Raw genomic sequence first — 26,112 nt, 5'->3', positions numbered from 1 at the left:
ATCTTCCTTTTTTACATAGAGATGCTTAGGTGATATTTTCCTGTCAGCTTTTTACAGTTATACTGCATTAGTTTAAAATGATTTAGCATATGAGTATTATGTCCCTTTAAGTTTTATTAATTCTCAGAATGGCCTTATGCATATCCATCACTCTCTTACATTTCTTTAAGGCAGGGGTACTTAAATCTTTTTATACGGTGAACCGGTCACTAATGGCAGGATTGGGGCAGTACACATTTTATTATGCACGTATGCTAAAGATAACATCTCAATATAAAATTCGATTATATTCATATTTGCTGTTAAAATTACATAGGAAATTAGTTACTAGTAATACATTTCATTTAACTGTATGTGCTACCCACTTTACAAAATTTGGCACATACTCAATTATGAGTGTGACATTTAGTTTTGTTTTTATTATAACAAACTACTGGTATGTTTTCTGTTAAATGGTGTTTAAAGGGACAGTCTACAATAGAATTTGTATTGTTTTAAAAGATAGATAATCCCTTTATTACCCATTCCCCAGTTTTGCATAACCAACACAGTTATATTAATATACGTTTTACCTCTATGATTACCTTGTATATAAGCATCTTCTGACAGCCCCCCCTGATCACATGACTTTATTTATTATCTATTGCATTTAGTACTGTGTTGTGCTAAATCTTAAATAACTCCTCGGGCATGAGCACAATGTTATCCATATGGCCCACATGAACTAGCAGTCTCCTTTTGTGAAAAGCAAATAAAGCATGTGATAAGAGGCTGTCTATAGTGGATTAGAAACAGGCAGAGATGTAGAGGTTTAAATGTTATAAAGTATATTAATATATCAATGTTGGTTGTGCAATGCTGGGGAATGGTTAAAGTGAAGGTCAATTTTCATGTAAAAGGGCCCGTTTAAAAAAAAAAAAAAAAAAAATATTAAAAACAGGGGCACTTTCATTCATGAAAATTGACATTTCACCCATTTTCTTAAAATATACATACCTTTTCTTCTTGAAGCCGCTCCAGTGCTTCACCAGCCCATCGCAAGCCTCTTCATACGTCAGCAATGACTATTTTGGCATCCTCCAATCATGGCTTCCCCCAGGGGGAATCATTGCCTGAGGCAACGCCATGATTGGAGGAAGGCGGTTTCGTCATTGCTGGGTAAGTAAACCAGGAAGAAGCAGGCGGGGTATCGTTTAAGAACGGCGATCCAGCATTTCAGAAGAAAAAGGTAAGTATTTTTAAAATACGGTGCAATGTCAATTTTCATGAATGAAAGTGCCCTTGTTTTTAATAGTTTTTTTTTTTTAAAAAAAAACAAAACAGGCACTTTCACATGAAAATTGACCTTCACTTTAATAAAAGCATTATCTATCTTTTTAAACAATAACAATTTTAGTGTAGACTGTCCCTTTAAGGTCACACAAAAACCCTTGGAGATCCAGAAGTATCCCTCAGACCATACCTTACAGTATTTAACCATAACACTTTTATATTGGAAGTGTATCCCATGAGTCAATCAACCTTTCAGTAAAAAAAAAAAAAAATATCTACATCATAAGACAATGACCCTTGTTCTGGAATTCTTTTTGTGACAAATGCTCTTATACAGTTATATTAAAACAAAATTTATGCTTACCTGATAAATTTCTTTCTTTTGCGATGTACCGAGTCCACGGATTCATCCTTACTTGTGGGATATTATCCTTCCTAACAGGAAGTGGCAAAGAGACCACCACAGCAGAGCTGTCTATATAGCTCCCCCCTTAACTCCACCCCCCAGTCATTCGACCGAAGGCCAAGGAAGAAAAAGGAGAAACTATATGGTGCAGAGGTGACTGAAGTTTTTAATAAAAAATACCATCTGTCTTGAATAGACAGGGCGGGCCGTGGACTCGGTACATCGCAAAAGAAAGAAATTTATCAGGTAAGCATAAATTGTGTTTTCTTTTGCATGATGTACCGAGTCCACGGATTCATCCTTACTTGTCGGATAACAATACCAAAGCTTTAGGACACGGATGAAGGGAGGGACAAGACAGAAACCTAAACGGAAGGCACCACTGCTTGCAAAACCTTTCTCCCAAAAATAGCCTCCGAAGAAGCAAAAGTATCAAATTTGGAAAATTTGGAAAAGGTATGAAGCGAAGACCAAGTCGCAGCCTTACAAATCTGTTCAACAGAAGCATCATTTTTAAAAGCCCATGTGGAAGCTACCGCTCTAGTAGAATGAGCTGTAATCCTTTCAGGAGGCTGCTGTCCAGCAGTCTCATAAGCCAAACGGATGATGCTTTTCAGCCAAAAGGAAAGAGAAGTTGCCGTAGCCTTTTGACCCCTACACTTTCCAGAATAGATAACAAAGAAGATGTTTGACGAAAATCTTTGGTTGCCTGCAAATAAAATTTCAAAGCACGAACCACGTCCAAGTTGTGCAACAGACGTTCCTTCTTACAAGAAGGATTAGGACACAGAGAAGGAACAACAATTTCCTGATTGATATTGCTGTTAGTAACAACCTTAGCTAGGAACCCAGACTTTGTACGTAAAACCACCTTATCAGCATGGAACACAAGATAAGGTGAGTCGCATTGTAATGCAGATAGTTCAGAAACTCTTCGAGCTGAAGAGATAGCAACTAGGAACAAAACTTTCCAAGATAAAAGCTTAATATCTATGGAATGCATGGGTTCAAACGGAACCCCCTGAAGAACTCTAAGAACTAAATTTAGACTCCATGGCGGAGCAACAGATTTAAACACAGGCTTAATTCTAGCTAAAGCCTGACAAAAAGCCTGAACGTCTGGAACATCAGCCAGACGCTTGGGCAACAAAATAGACAGAGCAGATATCTGTCCTTTTAGAGAACTAGCTGACAATCCTTTCTCCAATCCTAGGAATCCTGATTTTACTCCAGGAGAAGCCTTTGGATTTGCACCAAAAAAGATATTTACTCCATATATTATGATAGATTTTCCTGGTAACAGGCTTTCGAGCCTGAATCAAGGTATTTATGACTGACTCAGAGAAACCCCGCTTTGATAGAATCAAGCGTTCAATCTCCAAGCAGTCAGTTGCAGCGAAATTAGATTTGGATGCTTGAATGGACCTTGAATCAGAATGTCCTGTCTCAGCGGCAGAGACCATGGTGGAAGAGATGACATGTCCACCAGGGTCTGCATACCACCAGGTTGGCTTGGATAGAGCAAAGTTCCCCTCTTGCTTTGCAGCAGAGGAAGAGGAAGAGGGACCACTCTTGAAGTTTCGAAAGGAACGAAAATTATTTTGTTTGGTCCTTGTCTTATTTGACTTATCCTGAGGGAGGGTGTATGACCCTTCTCTCCAGTAATGTCTGAAATGATCTCTTTCAGTGCAGGCCCGAATAAGGTCTTACCTTTGAAAGGGATGGACAAAAGCTTAGATTTAGATGACACATCAGCTGACCAGGACTTAAGCCATAACACTCTACGCGCTAAAATGGCAAAACCTGAATTCTTTGCCGCTAATTTAGCAAGATGAAAAGCGGCGTCTGTAATAAAAGAATTAGCCAACTTAAGAGTCTTAATTCTGTCCAAAATATAATCTAGTGGGGTCTCCACCTGAAGAGCCTCTTCCAGAGCCTCAAACCAAAAGGCAGCTGCAGTGGTTACAGGAACAATGCATGCTATAGTTTGAAGAAGAAAACCTTGATGAACAAAATTTTTCTTTAGGAGACCCTCTAATTTTTTTATCCATAGGATCAATGAAAGCACAACTGTCTTCAATAGGTATAGTTGTACGATTAGCCAGAGTAGAAATAGCTCCCTCCACCTTAGGGACCGTCTGCCATGAGTCCTTTATGGTGTCAGAAATAGGGAACATTTTCTTAAAAACAGGAGGAGGAGCGAACGGAATACCTGGTCTATCCCACTCCTTACAATAGTAACAATGTCCTAAATCCTCTTAGGGACCGGAAAAACATCAATGTAAACAGGAACCTCTAAATATTTGTCCATTTTACACAATTTCTCTGGAACTACAATAGGGTCACAATCATCCAGAGTAGCTAACCTCCCTAAGCAATAAGCGGAGGTGCTCTAGCTTAAATTTAAATGCCGTCATATCTGAATCTGTCTGAGGGAACTTCTTTCCTGAATCAGAAATCTCTCCCTCAGACAGCAAATCCCTCATCCCTACCTCAGAACATTGTGAGGGAATATCGGATACGGCTACTAAAGCGTCAGAAGGCTCAGCATTTGTTCTTAACCCAGAGCTACTGCGCTTCCCTTGCAACCCAGGCAGTTTAGATAAAACCTCTGTTAGGGTAGTATTCATAACTGAAGCCATATCTTGCAAGGTGAAAGAATTAGACGCACTAGAAGTACTTGGCGTCGCTTGTGCGGTCATTACCGGTTGTGACACTTGGGGAGAACTAGATGGCAAGACCTGACTTCCTTCTGTCTGAGAATCATTTAATGCCAAATTTTTATAAGTCAAAATATGCTGTTTGCAATTTATAGACATATCAGTACAAGTGGGACACATTCTAAGAGGGGGTTCCACAATGGCTTCTAAACAAATCTAGCAATGAGTTTCCTCAGTGTCAGACATGTTTAACAGACTAGTAATAAAGCAAGCAAGCTTGGAAAACACTTTGTTTAATGAAAAAAACACAATTTGCAAAAACGGTACTGTGCCTTTGAGAGAAAAAAAGGCATACACAAACTGCAAAACAGGTTAAAATTGCTTCAAATTTTCCGAAATTTTAACAGTGTACCCACTAAGCCTTAGAAGGATTGCACCACAAGTAAATTAGCAATAAACCCACAAATGACAAAACCGGATTGAAATTTGTCTAAAACCGGTTAAAACCCCTATTAGCACCTTGCCACCGCTCTGCTGTGGCCCTACTTGCTCTTAGGAACGATAATCTGGGGTTAAAGCTTTGAATAGGCTCTCAGGAGACTATCAGGACCTCAGGAGAAGTTGCTTGCTGCTTGTCTGAATTACTAAATGCGCAACTGAGGTGTTAAAATAGGCCCCGCCCACCTCACTCGATGTTGCTGGGGACGACACAAATCTAGCAAACTATGCCTGAAAACCATGTGGGTTATAACAACCCTAAATAAGCCAAATGATCCCTCAAACAAACGTTCCCATAAACATAAAAAAATGTTACTCCCAGAACACACAAACGTTTGTCCCACTTTCTAATAAACAAACTGAGTGCCCAAAAAACTTAGCCCTTCATGCAAGCTAGTAAAAGCCTCTTTCATACTAGGATTACTGCTTACCCTTCCCCTAATGGGGATACTGTCAGCCTTTCTGAGTTAACACAGTCTCTGCAGAAAATATGACTGAACATACCTCATTGCTGCATAGCAAGAAACCCTTCCTCACACTGAAGTTTTCCTGTACGCCTCAGCTTCTGTGGGAACAGCAGTGGACCTTAGTTACAAATGCTAAGATCATAATCCTCCAGGCAGAAATCTTCATCTATGTCCTGCCTGAGAGTAAATAGTACAACACCGGTACCATTTAAAACTAACAAACTCTTGATTGTAGTTAAAATTAAACTAACAGCTTAACACCTCTTTCACTTAACCCTTCCTGCTTAGAGCCAGCAAAGAGAATGACTGGGGGGGTGGAGTTAAGTGGGGAGCTATATAGACAGCTCTGCTGTGGTGCTCTCTTTGCCACTTCCTGTTAGGAAGGATAATATCCCACAAGTAAGGATGAATCAGTGGACTCGGTACATCATGCAAAAGAAATCCACTTTTTATACTTGAAGGTTTATCTCATATCACCTCTCTCCCATCTAAAGAGTAAAAATTATTTTCCCAAGAATACAATCATGGGGAAAGTACCTATGAATTAAAGGGCCAGTTAACACAAAATTGATGCATCATATACAGCATAGAATTATACACAACTTAACAATTTACTTATTTTATCTCATTTGCTTTGTTCTCTTGGTATCCTTTATGGAAAAGCACACCTGGGTGGGCTCAGAAGCAGCAGTGCACTACTTTGAGATAGCTATTGTCTGGTGCCAGCAGATACAGTATATGCTTCTTGCCACTGGCTTACCAGTAATGTTCAGCTAGCTCACAGCACTACATTGCTGCTGCTCCTTTAACAAATCAAATATGATAAAAGCAGTAAATTGTAAAGTTGCTTAAAAATGTTTGCTCTATCTGAATCATGGAAGAAAAAAAATTGGTGTTTCATATCCCTAAAATTTAACCATGAAGAACAAAATGCACAGCAACACAAATCATTTTCAGGAGAACCAGAGTGGTCTCTTAAAACTTTTAAAGGGATTGTTTCTGTCCATCAGCCTGTTGGTGGATAGGCCTCTACTGTACTTATACTGAATGCAGTAAGAGTCCTCTTCAGTGCTGAACCAAAAACAATTATCAGCAGTTTCCTCAGATAATGTATTAAACATATACAGTATATATATTTGAATAATCTTTTAATTTTGTACATTGGTTTACAATATTCTATGTCAATATCCTCCTAATGCAAATAGAATCGTGTGGAACTTAAAAGGAGCATGAAGGGGAATAATTGATTTCACTGCATCATTCACATTCTATTTTAAAAAGCAAAAAAAGTTTACTTTTTCTCTATTTTAAATAATAAACCCACACTCCAGCGTATACTACAATACCTCAATTTCTGTGCTCTCATTTCTTTTTTTTAATAAAATGTTACAATTGAATGCATCTATAGGCTTAATTTGTTGTTACAAGAGCATCCCTGCTAACAGTGGGACAGTATGCACTACTACAAAAACACAGCGTGCTTTACTGCGCAGTAATACTTCACTATTTTTCTTATGAAATAGTTACAATTCAAAAAGAATAAATGGGTCAGTGTCACAGCAATCAAATATGATTTATTGTAAATGCAGTCTACATGCGAGAAGTGAAAGGTCTAACAGTACTGACGCGTTTCGTACACGAGTTTCCCTTTTTAAATACGTTAGAGTAGAATTCTGACAGCTATGCTGCACTCAGATATTAGTCTCTAACTGGATCCATTGGTCATTTTCAAAATTTAAAGAAAAAAAAACTAATGGCTGAATGGGGAGGGGCAGATATAATTGTTGCAGGAGGGTGAGTTTATTATTTAAAAAAAAAAAAACACATTAACAATGAAATTAAATAATGAATTTGATGTTGCTTAAAAAACCATTACATTTATATATAAACATTGCAATTGTTTTAAACAATAAAATATACTTTATTCCACATTATACATTTTAAGATACAAGATAGTATCCAGATTGTTACTGTAATTTATAAAAAATAAACCTTCCAATTTGGAGAATTATACAAGGATGCTTTAATCAAGAGCAAAATTTACCATACTGCAATAGGGTGACCATATTGCCGCTTTAAAAAGAGACACATATGAAAAATGCATATATTGGGGTTCTTATACAAAACATTTCTTTAAACAGCCTTGAAAACAGCCCTGACATATGTATTTTTCATGTGTGTCCCTTTTTAAAGCGGAAATATGGTCACCCTAATACTGCAAGACATTTTATGTGAATAACGTTTTAATAAAAGCAAATTCAAATGAATAGCTGTGGTAATGTTCTGAACATTTATTAGGAAACTGTTCCTAAAGTCCGGATTAAACACTTTGAGGCCAAACAAAGCGTAGAGTTGCAGATCTCAGTTAACTCACATTGTATTTCATTAGATTAGATTTTCATATTGCTTATGTGAAGAGCAGAGATCTTCCAACAAATCACGGTAAGAATAAAAAATATTTCAGTCTTTCACTGTCCAGCTTGTAGATAACTATTTTTATTGAGTGTTAATATTTTAAACAGGTTGTAGCACATTTCAGAAAAAGTTCTCTCTGCAAAGTGGGCATGTGGACTTGTTACTGGAGGTAAACCATTTGTACTGAAAGAGAAGAAAAAATATACATATGAGTGACAGTGTTATTTTTTTTTTTTATAAAACCCTCATTATTATTAAATATAATCTCTAGCAGAAATCATTGACATTTGTAATACTAATACCTTCACCTTTTTATTTAACCCCTTAATGACCACAGCACTTTTCCATTTTCTGTCCGTTTGGGACCAGGGCTATTTTTGCATTTCTGTGGTGTTTGCGTTTAGCTGTAATTTTCCTCTTACTCATTTACTGTACCCACACATATTATATACCGTTTTTCTTGCCATTAAATGGACTTTCTAAAGATACCATTATTTTCATCATATCTTATAATTTACTATAAAAAAATTATAAAATATGAGGAAAAATGGAAAAAAAAAACACTTTTTTCTAACTTTGACCCCCCAAAAATCTTGTTACATATCTACAAACCACCAAAAAACACCCCTGCTAAATAGTTTTTAAATTTTGTCCTAGGTTTAGAAATACCCAATGTTAACATGTTCTTTTGCTTTTTTTGCAAGTTATAGGGCCATAATTACAATAGCACTTTGCTATTTCCAAACGCACTTTTTTCCAAAATTAAGCGCTAGTTACATTGGGACACTGATATCTTTCAGGAATCCCTGAATATCCATTGACATGTATATATATTTTTTTAGTAGACATCCCAAAGTATTGATCTAGGCCGAATTTTGGTATATTTCATACCACCATTTTGCACCGCCAAATGCGATCAAATACAAAAAATCGTTCACTTTTTCACAAATTTTTTCACAAACTTTCGGTTTCTCACTGAAATTATTTACAAACAACTTGTGCCTATTATAGCATAAATGGATTGTAAATTCTTCTCTGGGATCCCCTTTGTTCAGAAATAGCAGACATATATGGCTTTGGGCGTTGCTTTTATGGTAATTAGACGGCCGCTAAATGCCACTGCGCACCACAAGTGTATTATGCCCAGCAGTGAAGGGGTTAATTAGGGAGCTTTTAGGGAGCTTGTAGGGTTATTTTTTAGCTTTAGTGTAGTGTAGTAAACAACCCCAAGTATTGATCTAGGCACATTTTGGTATATTTCATGCCACCATTTCACCGCCAAATGCGATCAAATTGAAAAAAAAGTAAAATTTTCACAATTTTTAGGTTTCTCACTGAAATAATTTACAAACAGCTGCTTGGCAATTATGGGCACAAATGGTTGTAAATACTTGTATGGGATCCCCTTTGTTCAGAAATAGCAGACATATATGACTTTGGCGTTGCTTTCTGGTAATTAGAAGGCCGCTAAATCCTGCTGGCCCTCACACCGTGTATTATGGCTAGCAGTGAAGGGGTTAATTAGGGAGTTTGTAGGGAGCTTGCAGGGTTAATTTTAGCTTTAGTGTAGAGATCAGCCTCCCACCTGACACATCCCACCCCCCTGATCCTCAAAACAGCTCCCTTCCCTCCCCCACCCCACAATTGTCCCCCGCCATCTTAAGTACTGGCAGAAAGTCTGCCAGTACTAAAATAAAAAGGGTTTTTAAAAAAAAAATAAAAAAAATTAAGCATATTTACATATGCTACTGTGTAGGATCCCCCCTAGCCCCCAACCTCCCTGATCCCCCCCAAAACCGCTCTCTAACCCTCGCCCTCTGCCTCATGGGGGGCCATCTTGGGTACTGGCTCTGTCTGACCAGTACCCCAGTTTGCAAAAAAAAGTGCTTTTTTTTGTTTGTATGGGTTTTTTCTGTAGTTGTAGCTTCCCCCCCACACAGAGAAACCCCCACCACCTTGCTGATCATTTTTGTTTTACCCATTTTTTAACATTTTTATACAATTTGATTTTCTGTAGCGTAGCGGTTCCCACCCGCTCCCTCCCGTTGCACGCGCCCGCCCCCCACCCTCCCGTGCACGCGCTGCGCGCGTCCGTGCACGCCCCCCGGCCCATCCCCCGCCCTCGATCCCGCCCCCCCTCCACATCACCAGGGCCATCGATGGCCGCCACGCCCGCCTCCCCGGTCCGGCTCCCACCCACCAACGCTTTGAGCCACTGATCTCCGGTGCAGAGAGGGCCACAGAGTGGCTCTCTCTGCACCGATGGCTTTAAAAGGTTATTGCAGGATGCCCCCATATCGAGGCATCACTGCAATAACCGGAAGCAGCTGGAAGCGAGCGGGAATCGCTTCCAGCTGCTTTCCACAACCGAGGACGTGCAGGGTACGGTCCTCAGGCGTTAACCTGCCCTTTTTTTTGAGGACGTACCCTGCACGTCCTCGGTCGTTAAGGGGTTAAGCAGCCATAGCTGCCAGAATGTCAAAACCTTTAAAAGAAAACTAAATAGAAATGTCCCCCATGGCTTGAAGACTTCTGCTCTTTCATGGTTCAGATAGTGTGGAATTGTAAAAGACTGACCTCATTCTCTTGGCTTCCATTGTTTAAAAAAGCATACCTAGGTAGCCTCATAAGTTGCTGCGCTCTACAGTGAGCTAGTTGGTTATTGGTTGCTATACACATATGCTAGATCCCAGTAGTGCATTGCTGATCTGGATGAATTATAACGGTTTAATTCCTTTGCACGGGATAAACACATAAGTATATGCAAGGAAAAGTGCAATAATAAAATGTTCTAACATATAAGAGCATTTAGTTTTTACCTTTTTATGACCCTTTAAGTAACAACAAACTGCAATGACTGATCTCCCTGAATAGCTCATCTGGATAAGTCTTGATATCTCAACTTACAAATTCTTCAGTGAACACTATGAAACATCACAAGTGCATATACAAGAATAATGCACCTAAACTAGCTTGTTTGTGATTTGTATAGATAAGATATACTTATTTAGGGACAAAATAGTGCTGTACAATCCAAACTTTTGAATCAATCAACAATAGTCAGTCAGCTGGCAGAACTTTGATATACTCAGAATACTGAAATCAGCATTTTCATTGGGTCATATCTGTACATTTTGAAAATAATATCCTCTGTCACATTATGTATATATGTATGTACTGTATATTAAAAATGTGTCTCACAGCGCTACACCCAATAGTAATTGTCACTATTTTACAGGTACAGTATTTATTGAATACTGTGCTGAGCTAGTGTTAAACTAAACATAGCAATATTGCACCTCTAATATATGTTAGCTTAAACATGTTTTTAAGTTTTTAAACACACTGGCAAATGAAAAGATAGCTAAAACTGCCATGTTTCACTTTAAGGCGGTTTTCACTTTACAGCGGGGCTCCAGTCCCTAACCCGCTGTATGAGTGGGGTATACCTGTATATATATATATATATATATATATATATATATATGTTTTAACAAAGGGTGTTGGTCGGAAACCATCCATTCAACTTTTTGGGCTAAAGATCTATATTAACTTTTCTGGTAATGTTATTTAACCCCTTAACGACTCATGTAGTACAGGGTACGTCTTGCACAAACTGGTTTTAAAGATCAGCGACGTACCCTGTATGACGTTGGGGTTTAAAGTGGCTGGAAGCGATCCTGATCGCTTCCAGCCGCTTTCCAGTTATTGCAGTGATGCCTCGATATCGAGGCATCCTGCAATAACCCTTCTTACCCCTCCGGTGCAGAGAGAGACACTCTGTGGCCCTCTCTGCACCACACATTGATGGCCGAAAATCGTTGGTGGGTGGGAGCCAAAGTGGGAGGCGGGTGGGCGGCCATTGATGGCTTTTATGACTAAGTGGGGGCGGGATCGTGGGCGTGGTCGCCGGGGGCACGCGCGTGCACAGGGAGGTGGCGGGCGTGCACAGGGAGGGAGCGGGTGGGAACCGCTGCACTACAGAAAAAAAATACTTCTAAGTGGGAGAAAGGGGGGAGGGAATTGGTTAATAAATGGCTAAGGGATTTGGGAGGATGGTCTTTTGGGGGGGGGGGGGGAAGCTACACTACAAAAAAAAATAAAAAAAATATATATATATATATATATATCTTTTTGTATAAACTGTACCCAATATGGCACCAAATAAGGTAGAGGGGGGGTTAGAGAGCTGTTGGGGGGGGGGGGGGGGTCAGGGAGGTTGGGGGCACCCTACACAGCAGCATATGTAAATATGCTATTAAAAAAAAAAAAGACATACCTTTTTATTTTAGTACTGGCAGACTTTCTGCCAGTACTTAAGATGGCGGGGACAATTGTGGGGTGGGGGAGGGAAGAGAGCTGTTTGGGAGGGATCAGGGGGTGTGATGTGTTAGGTGGGAGGCTGATCTCTACACTAAAGCTAAAATTAACCCTGCAAGCTCCATACAAGCTACCTAATTAACCCCTGCACTGCTGGACATAATACACGTGTGATGCGCAGCAGCATTTAGCGGCATTCTAATTACTAAAAGGCAAAGCCAAAGCCATATATATCTGCTATTTCTGAACAAAGGGGATCCCAGAGAAGCATTTACAACCATTTATGCCATAATTGCACAAGTTGTTTGTAAATAATTTCAGTGAGAAACCTAAAATTGTAAAAAAAACTAAATTTATTTGATCGCATTTGGCGGTGAAATGGTGGCATGAAATATACCAAAATGGGCCTAGATCAATACTTTGGGTTGTCTACTACACTAAAGCTAAAATTACCCCAAAAAGCTCCCTACATGCTCCCTAATTAACCCCTTCACTGCTGGGCATAATACACGTGTGATGCACAGTGGCATTTAGCGGCCTTCTAATTACCAAAAAGCAACGCCAAAGCTATATATGTCTGCTATTTCTGAACAAAGGGGATCCCAGAGAAGCATTTACAACCATTTATGCCATAATTGCACAAGTTGTTTGTAAATATTTTCAGTGAGAAACCTAAAGTTTGTGAAAAAATTTGTGAAAAAGTGAACAATTTTTTTTATTTGATCGCATTTGGCGGTGAAATGGTGGCATGAAATATACCAAAATGGGCCTTGATCAATACTTTCGGATGTCTTCTAAAAAAAATATATATATACATGTCTAGGGATATTCAGGGATTCCTGAAAGATATCAGTGTTCCAATGGAACTACTGCTAATTTTGAAAAAAAGTAAATTTGGAAATAGCAAAGTGCTGCTTGTATTTATTGCCCTATAACTTGCAAAATAAGCAAACGAACATGTAAACATTGGGTGTTTCTAAACTCAGGACAAAATTTAGAAACTATTTAGCATGTGTGCTTTTTGGTGGTTGTAGATGTGTAACAGATTTTGGGTGTCAAAGTTAGAAAAAGTATTTTTTCCATTTTTTATATATTTTTTTTAGTAAATTATAAGATATGATGAAAATAATGGTATGGTTAGAAAGTCTGTTTAATGGCGAGAAAAACGGTATATAATATGTGTGGGTACAGTAAATGAGTAAGAGGAAAATTACAGCTAAAACAAACACAGCAGAAATGTAAAAATAGCCCTGGTCCTTAAGGGAAAGAAATTGAAAAATGGCCTTGTCCTTAAGGGGTTAAAGAAACACCTTAAAATGGATTCCAACATAACTCAGTAACTGCTACGCTGATCTAAATCAAAATGTATGTGGTTTGTAGTGATTTGCAGTCTGAGACAGTCTACCAAAAAAAGAGGATATAGAGAGAATGATCAATGACCCCTCTGCAACAACTGCCTTACAAAGGAGGAATTGTCTATGCCTTTCAACTGTTAAGCTAGGCATGTTCTCTTTCAACATATTTCCTTGCGATGACCAGTCTATTACTTATTGTGTTAGAACATCTCAAAAGAAAATATGACTCTTTGTTATGACCCCAGAAAAAGTGTGTCTGTCCTATTTATGTGCTAAACAAGCTCTCAGACAGACAGATGAATACTATAATTTATCATGTGAACTCAAAGGTTTCTTTCCTTACCAGACATTCTGAATGGAACTTCTTCTTGCAGGTTCTGCAGGCTTTCTTTGGCAAAGAGTAATTCGACCCATGAATAACTGAGAAACAAATCATACAATCTTCAACACCTTCAAATCGTTTATCCACATTGTTCTTCCACAAGGATAAGCCTTCCATTATACTTCCATTCTAAAAAAAAAATTAACATTAAACATTAAACATGCAAGTGATTGAGTATCAACTTGTCTACATGCAGAGAACTATTCTTTAAGCAATTCACATTCACATGATTTTCAAAACATTGAGTTGAAAAGCTTAAGATCTGGATGTTATCACTTAAACGCATGTAACATTTAATGTAGCGTTAAAGTACACCTGAAACAAGACTTTATCCTAAATAATATAAATTTTATCAATAGGGGAATTTTATTTTTGACAAACAGCTACCTAGAATTCCAGTTATCAACACTCACCTGTATCAGTCTACTTGTAACTCTTGTAAAGCTCACTATGAGACAGAAACCATAAACTCCATTTGTAACTGAATCAGTAAAAGAACCCCCTGAGCCAACTGTAACGGTATGCCTATTGAGCAGCATTGCAAGTTTTAGGGCAAGTGGCCAGGTGCCTCTCTACCACTAGGCAGCAAGCAAAGCAATGGTAACATGTAAATCAGTATGCTTCTCCACAAGCTATCTAGAAGAAGAAAATACTATGACTTTAGGGACACACTAATCAATGCCAAACCCTCTAAAACTCACCTTGCCATTAAGTGCATCAATCAAATGAAGAAACCCTAAGAATTTAAACAAAAAGTGCTGACATTTTTCTCTACCACCACATAAGCATAATAATAATCATACAACTTTAAAAAGGAGGCCTCTACCTTGTTTCTCCTAGACATGGAGGATGTTCAAAACACTGATGAATCTCCTAATTATAATTACTGTTGACCTTTGATCTCTCATATAGAATAGCAGATGCTGCCAAAATAGACAGGCAACATGGGTAGCCATTCAGTAGAATAGGAAGTTGACCTTTCATGCACATAAACTCAATAAATATTATTTTCCATCCGTATGTAACTTTAGGACTACTCCCATTATTCCGTAGCTGGGTTTCTACAGCCATTTAATTACATGGTGTATTCCACATATAATGCATAGGCCTCCATGTACTAAACGGCGTGCGGACAAGCTACTCAACTTGAGCAGTTGTCCTCACGTCTTTGCAGCATATGGGCAGCAGATCCTGTTCGTCAGCTGCCCATACGTATCATTACACACTCAAGTAAGCGTGTAATGCCACCCCCTTCTCTCATGCGACCAATCAGACAAGAGAAGGGCCTGTCAATCACCATGTGCGATGGAGTTCCGGGTGATTTCTCTTGGCTACTATTGTAACAAGCAACGGTCATCTTACATTGCAGGAAGCAGGCTCGCATGTGCAAACCTGCCCCGCAAGGGCCCCAGAGCAGCTTACGCTACTTTGTACATGAAGCACATAACATTAAGTCAAGCAACAGTTTGGTCACCAGGATAAAAAGTCTCCGAACAGAGAATAAGCAGACATTAGTAAAAGTTAAAAATCACTTACTTTATTCAAATTATTATCTAAAAGGCACTCACAGTGTGGAGAGGTGGCATCTTTGAGAAGGCGTCTGTAGCACAGAACCGGTCAGGTGTAATAGACTGATGTTTATCTTGCTGCACTGTGAGTGCCTTTTAGACAAAGATTTGAATGAAGTAAGTGATTTTTAACTTTTTACATAATCTGCTCTGTTTATACTCTGTTTGTAGACTTTTCATCCTAGTGACCAAACTGTTTCTCGACAATATTATACATTTATGCATAAAGCCATGAAAGCCTTAAAGTAAAAGTAGAACAGGAAGCTGGGATTCTCTATGACGGTTCTGGAAGAGACAGAAAACTATGTGATGATTGCATTTTTGATACCCAATTCATCAATATTAGGATGCTTGTCATTCCATTCAACTAAATCATAGTGGTGTGTGATGGTACCTTGATTGTTTATGGCAGGGTTGCACATACATGAATGACAATATAATGAAAATAATCACTTTCATCAATGAGTACTTACACAGGGTTACACATACATATTTAAAGAGACACAGGCGTTGTTTTTTTTCTTTTTTATTGTAAAATGGATGTTTCTGCACTTAATGTTTTCTTGTTTTTATGCTTATGAGACAGGTCACTGTAAACTAATAAAGCAGTAGCAGTTCTACTGATCAGCCAGTAGGCAATTAGTCTGTAAGAACTAGCTGTACACAGCTATGCATTTCCTCAGTTTGTGTTAAAATAGTGCTCTTTAACATGCATGAGATGAATCTATAGAATCATTTAGGTGGAACTGTTAAAAGGAGGCTTATACACATGCTTCAGAATTGGCTTTGCTGTGAACAAGAACCACATTATCATCAATATTACACTAATATTTCAAGAATGAGCTGTGAAAACAACTTCTCCTGAACAGTCAGCGGCAATTTCTTGTAGGATATAATCAGAAAATAGATATTGTTAATACATTATGATCAGCTGACAACTATTTGGACATAAACCCCGTATTTGAATGATGGAACAATCAGCTTCTAATGAGAAGTCTTATGGAATATTTCTATGTTGTGGTGGTGATAAGGGCCTCTATAGAGTTGCCAGAAACCCCAAAATATAACCTATTGTGGTATTTGTAATTCTTATGACCATTACTTGGCAGCTGGATGGACATTGAACTCATTTTAAGGAGAGGTATTGCTTCTATCAAATAAGGGGCCCCACATAACTCTTTGTATAATGGTAAACAACTCAGGACATGCCATATCCCACTGGTTTTCTTTCCTAGGTGTATGCTTCCATGGTGATCATGTGGGTGTGTGACCCCTAATTTGAAAGAAGAGCATCTCCTCTTTCAAATGAGTGGTTACCCACGTTAGTGTTTATATTAGAGTGCTAGAGTTTCTTTTAAAACTCAGAGTGCAGAAATCATGTAGAAGACAGGTGATAGCCATTCCTATGGAAGCCATCCATCAGCTACGAAGAGGCTCATGCGACACCTTCATTTAAAACAGAATTATTCCTGACTGCAGGCGGATAGGGCTCCTTTCCTGAGCACTTCCTCATTGCGTGATCAAGGCTATCATTCACAGTGCAACAATCACACATCAGAGTGGACAGAGAGGGCACTGGGTATGAAGAGCAGAGAAATGCTTTGTGCAAGAGACACACTGCAGTCCTTTATACAAACCAATGAATGTGGATATACATTCAAGAGGTTAAAATACAAAATTTTAAATTCACTATCTAAATTTTTTTGCCAGCATTTAATAATCTGCTGTAACATACCTGGTGAGTGAGGTAAGTATTTAACTGCAGCATCCAATTGCGCCACTGTTGAACAGCTACTCCAACTCGCCGACCACTTTCTACTGTGATTGACCCAAGAGGGTAATTTTGTGGCAACTGTATTATCAGCTCTATACAAATCTCATCAACAGCATAGGTTGCAATCACCTCCCGAGTAGCAGGCCGTGCTTTCACCTAAACAAAACGAAGAGCAATGTAAAATTAGCTTTAGAGGGATACCGCTAATCTTCAAAAGAATACATATTATATTTACCGGTGAGAGGATTTTTTATGCACAGGACTTTATCATTATTATTGGTAAAGGTATATGAAACCCAAAAAGCATAATTTATGTAAGAACTTACCTGATAAATTCATTTCTTTCATATTAACAAGAGTCCATGAGCTAGTGACGTATGGGATATACATTCCTACCAGGAGGGGCAAAGTTTCCCAAACCTTAAAATGCCTATAAATACACCCCTCACCACACCCACAAATCAGTTTAACGAATAGCCAAGAAGTGGGGTGATAAGAAAAAAAGTGCGAAGCATATAAAATAAGGAATTGGAATAATTGTGCTTTATACAAAAAAATCATAACCACCACAAAAAAGGGTGGGCCTCATGGACTCTTGTTAATATGAAAGAAATGAATTTATCAGGTAAGTTCTTACATAAATTATGTTTTCTTTCATGTAATTAACAAGAGTCCATGAGCTAGTGACGTATGGGATAATGACTACCCAAGATGTGGATCTTTCCACACAAGAGTCACTAGAGAGGGAGGGATAAAATAAAGACAGCCAATTCCTGCTGAAAATAATCCACACCCAAAATAAAGTTTAACGAAAAACATAAGCAGAAGATTCAAACTGAAACCGCTGCCTGAAGAACTTTTCTACCAAAAACTGCTTCAGAAGAAGAAAATACATCAAAATGGTAGAAATTAGTAAAAGTATGCAAAGAGGACCAAGTTGCTGCTTTGCAGATCTGGTCAACCGAAGCTTCATTCCTAAACGCCCAGGAAGTAGATACTGACCTAGTAGAATGAGCTGTAATTCTCTGAGGCGGAATTTTACCCGACTCAACATAGGCAAGATGAATTAAAGATTTCAACCAAGATGCCAAAGAAATGGCAGAAGCTTTCTGGCCTTTCCTAGAACCGGAAAAGATAACAAATAGACTAGAAGTCTTACGGAAAGATTTCGTAGCTTCAACATAATATTTCAAAGCTCTAACAACATCCAAAGAATGCAACGATTTCTCCTTAGAATTCTTAGGATTAGGACATAATGAAGGAACCACAATTTCTCTACTAATGTTGTTGGAATTCACAACTTTAGGTAAAAATTCAAAAGAAGTTCGCAACACCGCCTTATCCTGATGAAAAATCAGAAAAGGAGACTCACAAGAGCAGATAATTCAGAAACTCTTCTAGCAGAAGAGATGGCCAAAAGGAACAAAACTTTCCAAGAAAGTAATTTAATGTCCAATGAATGCATAGGTTCAAACGGAGGAGCTTGAAGAGCTCCCAGAACCAAATTCAAACTCCATGGAGGAGAAATTGACTTAATGACAGGTTTTATACGAACCAAAGCTTGTACAAAACAATGAATATCAGGAAGAATAGCAATCTTTCTGTGAAAAAGAACAGAAAGAGCGGAGATTTGTCCTTTCAAAGAACTTGCGGACAAACCCTTATCTAAACCATCCTGAAGAAACTGTAAAATTCTCGGTATTCTAAAAGAATGCCAAGAAAAATGATGAGAAAGACACCAAGAAATATAAGTCTTCCAGACTCTATAATATATCTCTCGAGATACAGATTTACGAGCCTGTAACATAGTATTAATCACGGAGTCAGAGAAACCTCTTTGACCAAGAATCAAGCGTTCAATCTCCATACCTTTAAATTTAAGGATTTCAGATCCGGATGGAAAAAAGGACCTTGCGACAGAAGGTCTGGTCTTAACGGAAGAGTCCATGGTTGGCAAGATGCCATCCGGACAAGATCCGCATACCAAAACCTGTGAGGCCATGCCGGAGCTATTAGCAGAACAAACGAGCATTCCCTCAGAATCTTGGAGATTACTCTTGGAAGAAGAACTAGAGGCGGAAAGATATAGGCAGGATGATACTTCCAAGGAAGTGATAATGCATCCACTGCCTCCGCCTGAGGATCCCGGGATCTGGACAGATACCTGGGAAGTTTCTTGTTTAGATGAGAGGCCATCAGATCTATCTCTGGGAGCCCCCACATTTGAACAATCTGAAGAAATACCTCTGGGTGAAGAGACCATTCGCCCGGATGCAACGTTTTGGCGACTGAGATAATCCGCTTCCCAATTGTCTACACCTGGGATATGAACCGCAGAGATTAGACAGGAGCTGGATTCCGCCCAAACCAAAATTCGAGATACTTCTTTCATAGCCAGAGGACTGTGAGTCCCTCCTTGATGATTGATGTATGCCACAGTTGTGACATTGTCTGTCTGAAAACAAATGAACGATTCTCTCTTCAGAAGAGGCCAAAACTGAAGAGCTCTGAAAATTGCACGGAGTTCCAAAATATTGATCGGTAATCTCACCTCCTGAGATTCCCAAACTCCTTGTGCCGTCAGAGATCCCCACACAGCTCCCCAACCTGTGAGACTTGCATCTGTTGAAATTACAGTCCAGGTCGGAAGAACAAAAGAAGCCCCCTGAATTAAACGATGGTGATCTGTCCACCAGGTTAGAGAGTGTCGAACAATCGGTTTTAAAGATATTAATTGATATATCTTCGTGTAATCCCTGCACCATTGGTTCAGCATACAGAGCTGAAGAGGTCGCATGTGAAAACGAGCAAAGGGGATCGCGTCCGATGCAGCAGTCATAAGACCTAGAATTTCCATGCATAAGGCTACCGAAGGGAATGATTGAGACTGAAGGTTTCGACAAGCTGTAATCAATTTTAGACGTCTCTTGTCTGTTAAAGACAGAGTCATGGACACTGAATCTATCTGGAAACCCAGAAAGGTTACCCTTGTTTGAGGAATCAAAGAACTTTTTGGTAAATTGATCCTCCAACCATGATCTTGAAGAAACAACACAAGTCGATTCGTATGAGACTCTGCTAAATGTAAAGACTGAGCAAGTACCAAGATATCGTCCAAATAAGGAAATACCACAATACCCTGTTCTCTGATTACAGACAGAAGGGCACCGAGAATCTTTGTGAAAATTCTTGGAGCTGTAGCAAGGCCAAACGGTAGAGCCACAAATTGGTAATGCTTGTCTAGAAAAGAGAATCTCAGGAACTGATAATGATCTGGATGAATCGGAATATGCAGATATGCATCCTGTAAATCTATTGTGGACATATAATTCCCTTGCTGAACAAAAGGCAATATAGTCCTTACAGTTACCATCTTGAACGTTGGTATCCTTACATAACGATTCAATAATTTTAGATCCAAATTTCTTTGAAAAAACGTAACCTGCCCCCTACCAGCTGAACTGGAATGAGGGCCGTACCTTCATGTGAACTTAGAAGCAGGCTTTGCCTTTCTAGCAGGCTTGGATTTATTCCAGACTGGAGATGGTTTCCAAACTGAAACTGCTCCTGAGGACGAAGGATCAGGCTTTTGTTCTTTGTTGAAACGAAAGGAACGAAAACGATTGTTAGCCCTGTTTTTACCTTTAGATCTTTTATCCTGTGGTAAAAAAGTTCCTTCCCCACCAGTAACAGTTGAAATAATAGAATCCAACTGAGAACCAAATAATTTGTTTCCCTGGAAAGAAATGGAAAGTAGAGTTGATTTAGAAGCCATATCAGCATTCCAAGTCTTAAGCCATAAAGCTCTTCTGGCTAAGATAGCCAGAGACATAAACCTAACATCAACTCTAATAATATCAAAAATGGCATCACAGATAAAATTATTAGCATGCTGGAGAAGAATAATAATATCATGAGAATCACGATTTGTTACTTGTTGCGCTAGAGTTTCCAACCAAAAAGTTGAAGCTGCAGCAACATCAGCCAATGATATAGCAGGTCTAAGAAGATTACCTGAACACAGATAAGCTTTTCTTAGAAAAGATTCAATTTTTCTATCTAAAGGATCCTTAAACGAGGTACCATCTGACGTAGGAATGGTAGTACGTTTAGCAAGGGTAGAAATAGCCCCATCAACTTTAGGGATTTTGTCCCAAAATTCTAACCTGTCAGGCGGAACAGGATATAATTGCTTAAAACGTTTAGAAGGAGTAAATGAATTACCCAATTTATCCCATTCTTTGGAAATTACTGCAGAAATAGCATTAGGAACAGGAAAAACTTCTGGAATAACCGCAGGAGCTTTAAAAACCTTATCCAAACGTATAGAATTAGTATCAAGAGGACTAGAATCCTCTATTTCTAAAGCAATTAGTACTTCTTTAAGTAAAGAGCGAATAAATTCCATCTTAAATAAATATGAAGATTTATCAGCATCAATCTCTGAGATAGAATCCTCTGAACCAGAAGAGTCCAAAGAATCAGAATGATGGTGTTCATTTAAAAATTCATCTGTAGAGAGAGAAGATTTAAAAGACTTTTTACGTTTACTAGAAGGAGAAATAACAGACAAAGCCTTCTTTATAGATTCAGAAACAAAATCTCTTATGTTATCAGGAACATTCTGCACCTTAGATGTTGAGGGAACTGCAACAGGCAATGGTACATTACTAAAGGAAATATTATCTGCTTTAACAAGTTTGTCATGACAATTATTACAAACAACAGCTGGAGGAATAGCTACCAAAAGTTTACAGCAGATACACTTAGCTTTGGTAGATCCAGCAGGCAGTGATTTTCCTGTAGTATCTTCTGGCTCAGATGCAACGTGAGACATCTTGCAATATGTAAGAGAAAAAAACAACATATAAAGCAAAATAGATCAAATTCCTTATAAGACAGTTTCAGGAATGGGAAAGAATGCCAAATATCAAGCTTCTAGCAACCAGAAGCAAATGAAAAATGAGACTGAAATAATGTGGAGACAAAAGCGACGCCCATATTTTTTAGCGCCAAATAAGACGCCCACATTATTTGGCGCCTAAATGCTTTTGGCGCCAAAAATGACGCCACATCCGGAACGCCGACATTTTTGGCGCAAAATAACGTCAAAAAATGACGCAACTTCCGGCGACACGTATGACGCCGGAAACGGAAAAGAATTTTTGCGCCAAAAAAGTCCGCGCCAAGAATGACGCAATAAAATGAAGCATTTTCAGCCCCCGCGAGCCTAACAGCCCACAGGAAAAAAAGAGTCAAATTTTTGAAGGTAAGAAAAAATGATTAATTCAAATGCATTATCCCAAATATGAAACTGACTGTCTGAAAAATAAGGAAAGTTGAACATTCTGAGTAAAGGCAAATAAATGTTTGAATACATATATTTAGAACTTTATAAACAAAGTGTCACAGAAAATAAGATTTACTTACCCCAGGACACTCATCTACATGTTTGTAGAAAGCCAAACCAGTACTGAAACGAGAATCAGCAGAGGTAATGGTATATATAAGAGTATATCGTCGATCTGAAAAGGGAGGTAAGAGATGAATCTCTACGACCGATAACAGAGAACCTATGAAATAGACCCCGTAGAAGGAGATCACTGCATTCAAATAGGCAATACTCTCCTCACATCCCTCTGACATTCACTGCACGCTGAGAGGAAAACCGGGCTCCAACTTGCTGCGGAGCGCATATCAACGTAGAATCTAGCACAAACTTACTTCACCACCTCCATCGGAGGCAAAGTTTGTAAAACTGAATTGTGGGTGTGGTGAGGGGTGTATTTATAGGCATTTTAAGGTTTGGGAAACTTTGCCCCTCCTGGTAGGAATGTATATCCCATACGTCACTAGCTCATGGACTCTTGCTAATTACATGAAAGAAACATAATTTATGTAAGAACTTACCTCATAAATTAATTTCTTTCATATTAGCAAGAGTCCATGAGCTAGTGATGTATGGGATATACAATCCTACTAGGAGGGGAAAAGTTTCCCAAACCTCAAAATGCCTATAATTACACCCCTCCACACACCCACAATTCAGTTTAACGAATAGAAAAGTAGTGGGGTGAAAAAATAAGGAGTAAAAAAGCATACAAAAAGAGGAGCTGGAAATAAAATTGTGCTTTTTATATAAAAATCATAACCACCATAAAAAGGGTGGGCCTCATGGACTCTTGCCAATATTAAAGAAATTAATTAATCAGGTAAGTTCTTACATAAATTATGTTTTCTTTCATGTAATTGGCAAGAGTCCATGAGCTAGTGACGTATTGGATAGAAATACACAAGATGTGGGAGACCACAGAAGAGTCACTAGAATGGGAGGGATAAAATAAATACAGCTATTTCCGCTAAATAAATTAAATCCACAAAAAAATAAGTCTTTCTCATAAAGTTCACATAAATTTCAAGAAAAAAACAAATCATAAGCAGAAGAATCAAACTTAGACAGCTGCCTGAAGAACTTTTCTACCAAAGACTGCTTCAGAGGAAGTAAATACATCAAAATGATAAAATTTAGTAAATGTATGCAAAGAAGACCAAGTTGCTGCTTTGCAAATCTGATCAAACGAAGCTTCATTCTTAAAGGCCCAAGAAGTGGCGACTGATCTAGTAGAATGAGCTGTAATTCTCTGAGGCAGAGACTGTCCCGCCTCCAGACAAGCCTTGTGAATCAAAAGCTTTAACCAAGTTGCCAAAGAAATGGCAGAGGCTTTCTGACCTTTCCTAGGACCAGAAAAAACAACAAATAGACTAGAAGTCTGCCTGAAATCTTTAGTAGCTTTGACATAATATTTTAAAGCTATTACAAAATCCAAAGAATGTAAAGATCTTTCAAGAGTATTCTTAGGATTAGGACACAAGAAATGAACAACAATTTCTCTACTAATGTTGTTAGAATTTACAATCTTAGGAAGAAATTTAAACGAAGTCCGTAAAACAGCCTTATTCTGATAAGCCTTATTGTCTCACAGACAATTCGGAAACTCTTCTAGCTGAAGAGATAGCCAAAAGAAACAACACTTTCCAAGAAAGTAGTTTAATATCCAAAGAATACATAGGCTCAAAAGGAGGAGCCTGCAAAGCCTTCAAAACCAAATTACGATTCCAAGGAGGAGAGATTGATTTAACAACAGGCTTCATACGAACCAAAGCCTGAACAAAACAGCGAATATCAGGAAGTTTAGCAATCTTTCTATGAAATAAAACAGAAAGAGCAGAGATTTGTCCCTTCAAGGTACTTGCATACAAACCTTTATCCAAACCATCCTGAAGAAACTGTAAAATTCTAGGAATCCAAAAATAATGCCAAGAGAATTTATGAGAAATACACCATGAAATATAGGTTTTCCAAACCCGATAATAAATCTTCCTTGAAACAGACTTACGAGCCTGAAGCATAGTAGGCTGGCAACTGGACATCCGGACAAGATCTGCATACCAAAACCTGTGAGGCCATGCTGGTGCTATCAGAAACACATGCGATTGTTCTAATATGATCTTGGAGATCACTCCTGGAAGAAGAACTAGAGGCGGAAAAATGTAAGCAAGTTGGTAAAACCAAGGAACTGCTAACACATCCACCATCTCCGCCTGAGGATCCCTGGACCTGAAAAGGTACCTGGGTAGCTTCTTGTTAAGTTGGGAAGCCATCAGATCTATTTCAGGGAGACCCCACATCTGTACAATCTGACAAAATACATCCGGATGGAGAGACCACTCACCTGGATGTAAAGACTGACGACTGAGATAATCCACTTCCCAATTGTCTACACCTGGGATATGTACCGCAGAAATTAGACAGGAGTTGGATTCCGCCCAAGAAAGTATCCGATACTTCTTTCATCGCTAAATACGGGAAAATGCAAGGTTCTTCATTTTGGAAGTAAAAATAAGCAGGCAGGCAACGTATTTTTTAAATGGGACAAGACTTAGCCAAACAGAGGAGGAAAGGGATTTGGGAGTAATAATAGATAACAAGCTAAAGATGGGTGCACAATGCAGGGCAGCGGCTTCAAAGGCTAATAAGATACTAGCATGTATTAAAAGAGGCATTGATTCAAGGGAGGAAAGCATAATTCTGTCACTATATAAAGCCCTGGTAAGACTTCACACCTTGAGTATGGAGTGCAGTTCTGGGGGCCGAAAAAAAGATATTGCAGAACTAGAAAAAGTTCAGAGAAGGGCCACAAAGCTAATAAGGGGATTGGAGAATTTAACCTATGAGGAGAGGCTAGCCAAACTGGATCTGTTTTCTTTAGAAAAAAGGCGCTTGAGAGGTGACATGATTACTTTATATAAATATATTCAAGGCCCATATAAAGAGATAGCAGAAGCTCTGTTTATTCCAAGAAAATTGTTTCTGACAAGAGGTCACAACTTAAGGTTGGAGGAAAGGAGATTTAATCTCCTGCAATGGAAACGTTTTTTTCACTGTAAGAGCAATAAAATTGTGGAACTCATTACCAAAGGAGGTAGTGAATGCCAATACCCTAGATACATTTAAAAATAGTCTGGATACATATATAAACAAAATTCATGGATATGATTGCTAGTATTAAATGGATCACCTTTTAGTGGGGTTATTTAAGCTTAACTGGAGCTTTTTGTAAGTATTTTAGATTTTTATAGGTTGAACTCGATGGACTTCGGTCTTTTTTCAACCTTATCTACTATGTTACTATGTTAAAGGACTGCGAGTCCCACCTTGATGATTGACATATGCCACAGTTGTGATATTGTCTCACTGAAAACGAATGAATGATTCTCTCTTTAATAGAGGCCAAGCCTGAAGAGCCCTGAAAATAGCATAGAGTTCTAAAATATTGATTGGTAACCTCACCTCTGGAGGATTCCAAACTCCTTGTGCTGTCAGAGACCCCCAGACAGCTCTCCAACCTCTGAGACTTGCATCTGTTGAAATCACAGACCAGGAAGGACGAACAAAAGAGGCCCCTTGAAGAATCCGATGATGGTCCAACCACCA

At 38.7% G+C, this 26,112-nt stretch overlaps 1 protein-coding gene across 1 annotated transcript in view; it reads right to left on the bottom strand.

Annotated features, from left to right (window-relative positions):
• Positions 1 to 6,434: 6,434 nt before the first annotated feature.
• Positions 6,435 to 26,112, bottom strand: part of LTN1 (listerin E3 ubiquitin protein ligase 1) — a 297,783-nt gene continuing 278,105 nt past the window's right edge. Inside the window, exons 28-30 of the mRNA XM_053705992.1 lie at positions 17,079 to 17,273; positions 13,737 to 13,904; positions 6,435 to 7,901 (exon numbers count right to left, since the gene is read on the bottom strand). Coding sequence (XP_053561967.1) covers positions 7,839 to 7,901; positions 13,737 to 13,904; positions 17,079 to 17,273 — 426 coding nt within the window. The 3' untranslated portion in view covers positions 6,435 to 7,838. The remainder of the gene's footprint in view (positions 7,902 to 13,736; positions 13,905 to 17,078; positions 17,274 to 26,112) is intronic.

Source organism: Bombina bombina, chromosome 3 (genome assembly GCF_027579735.1).
Source record: "Bombina bombina isolate aBomBom1 chromosome 3, aBomBom1.pri, whole genome shotgun sequence".
Classification (NCBI taxonomy): Eukaryota; Metazoa; Chordata; class Amphibia; order Anura; family Bombinatoridae; genus Bombina; species Bombina bombina.
This window is presented reverse-complemented; position numbering and strand designations above follow the sequence as displayed.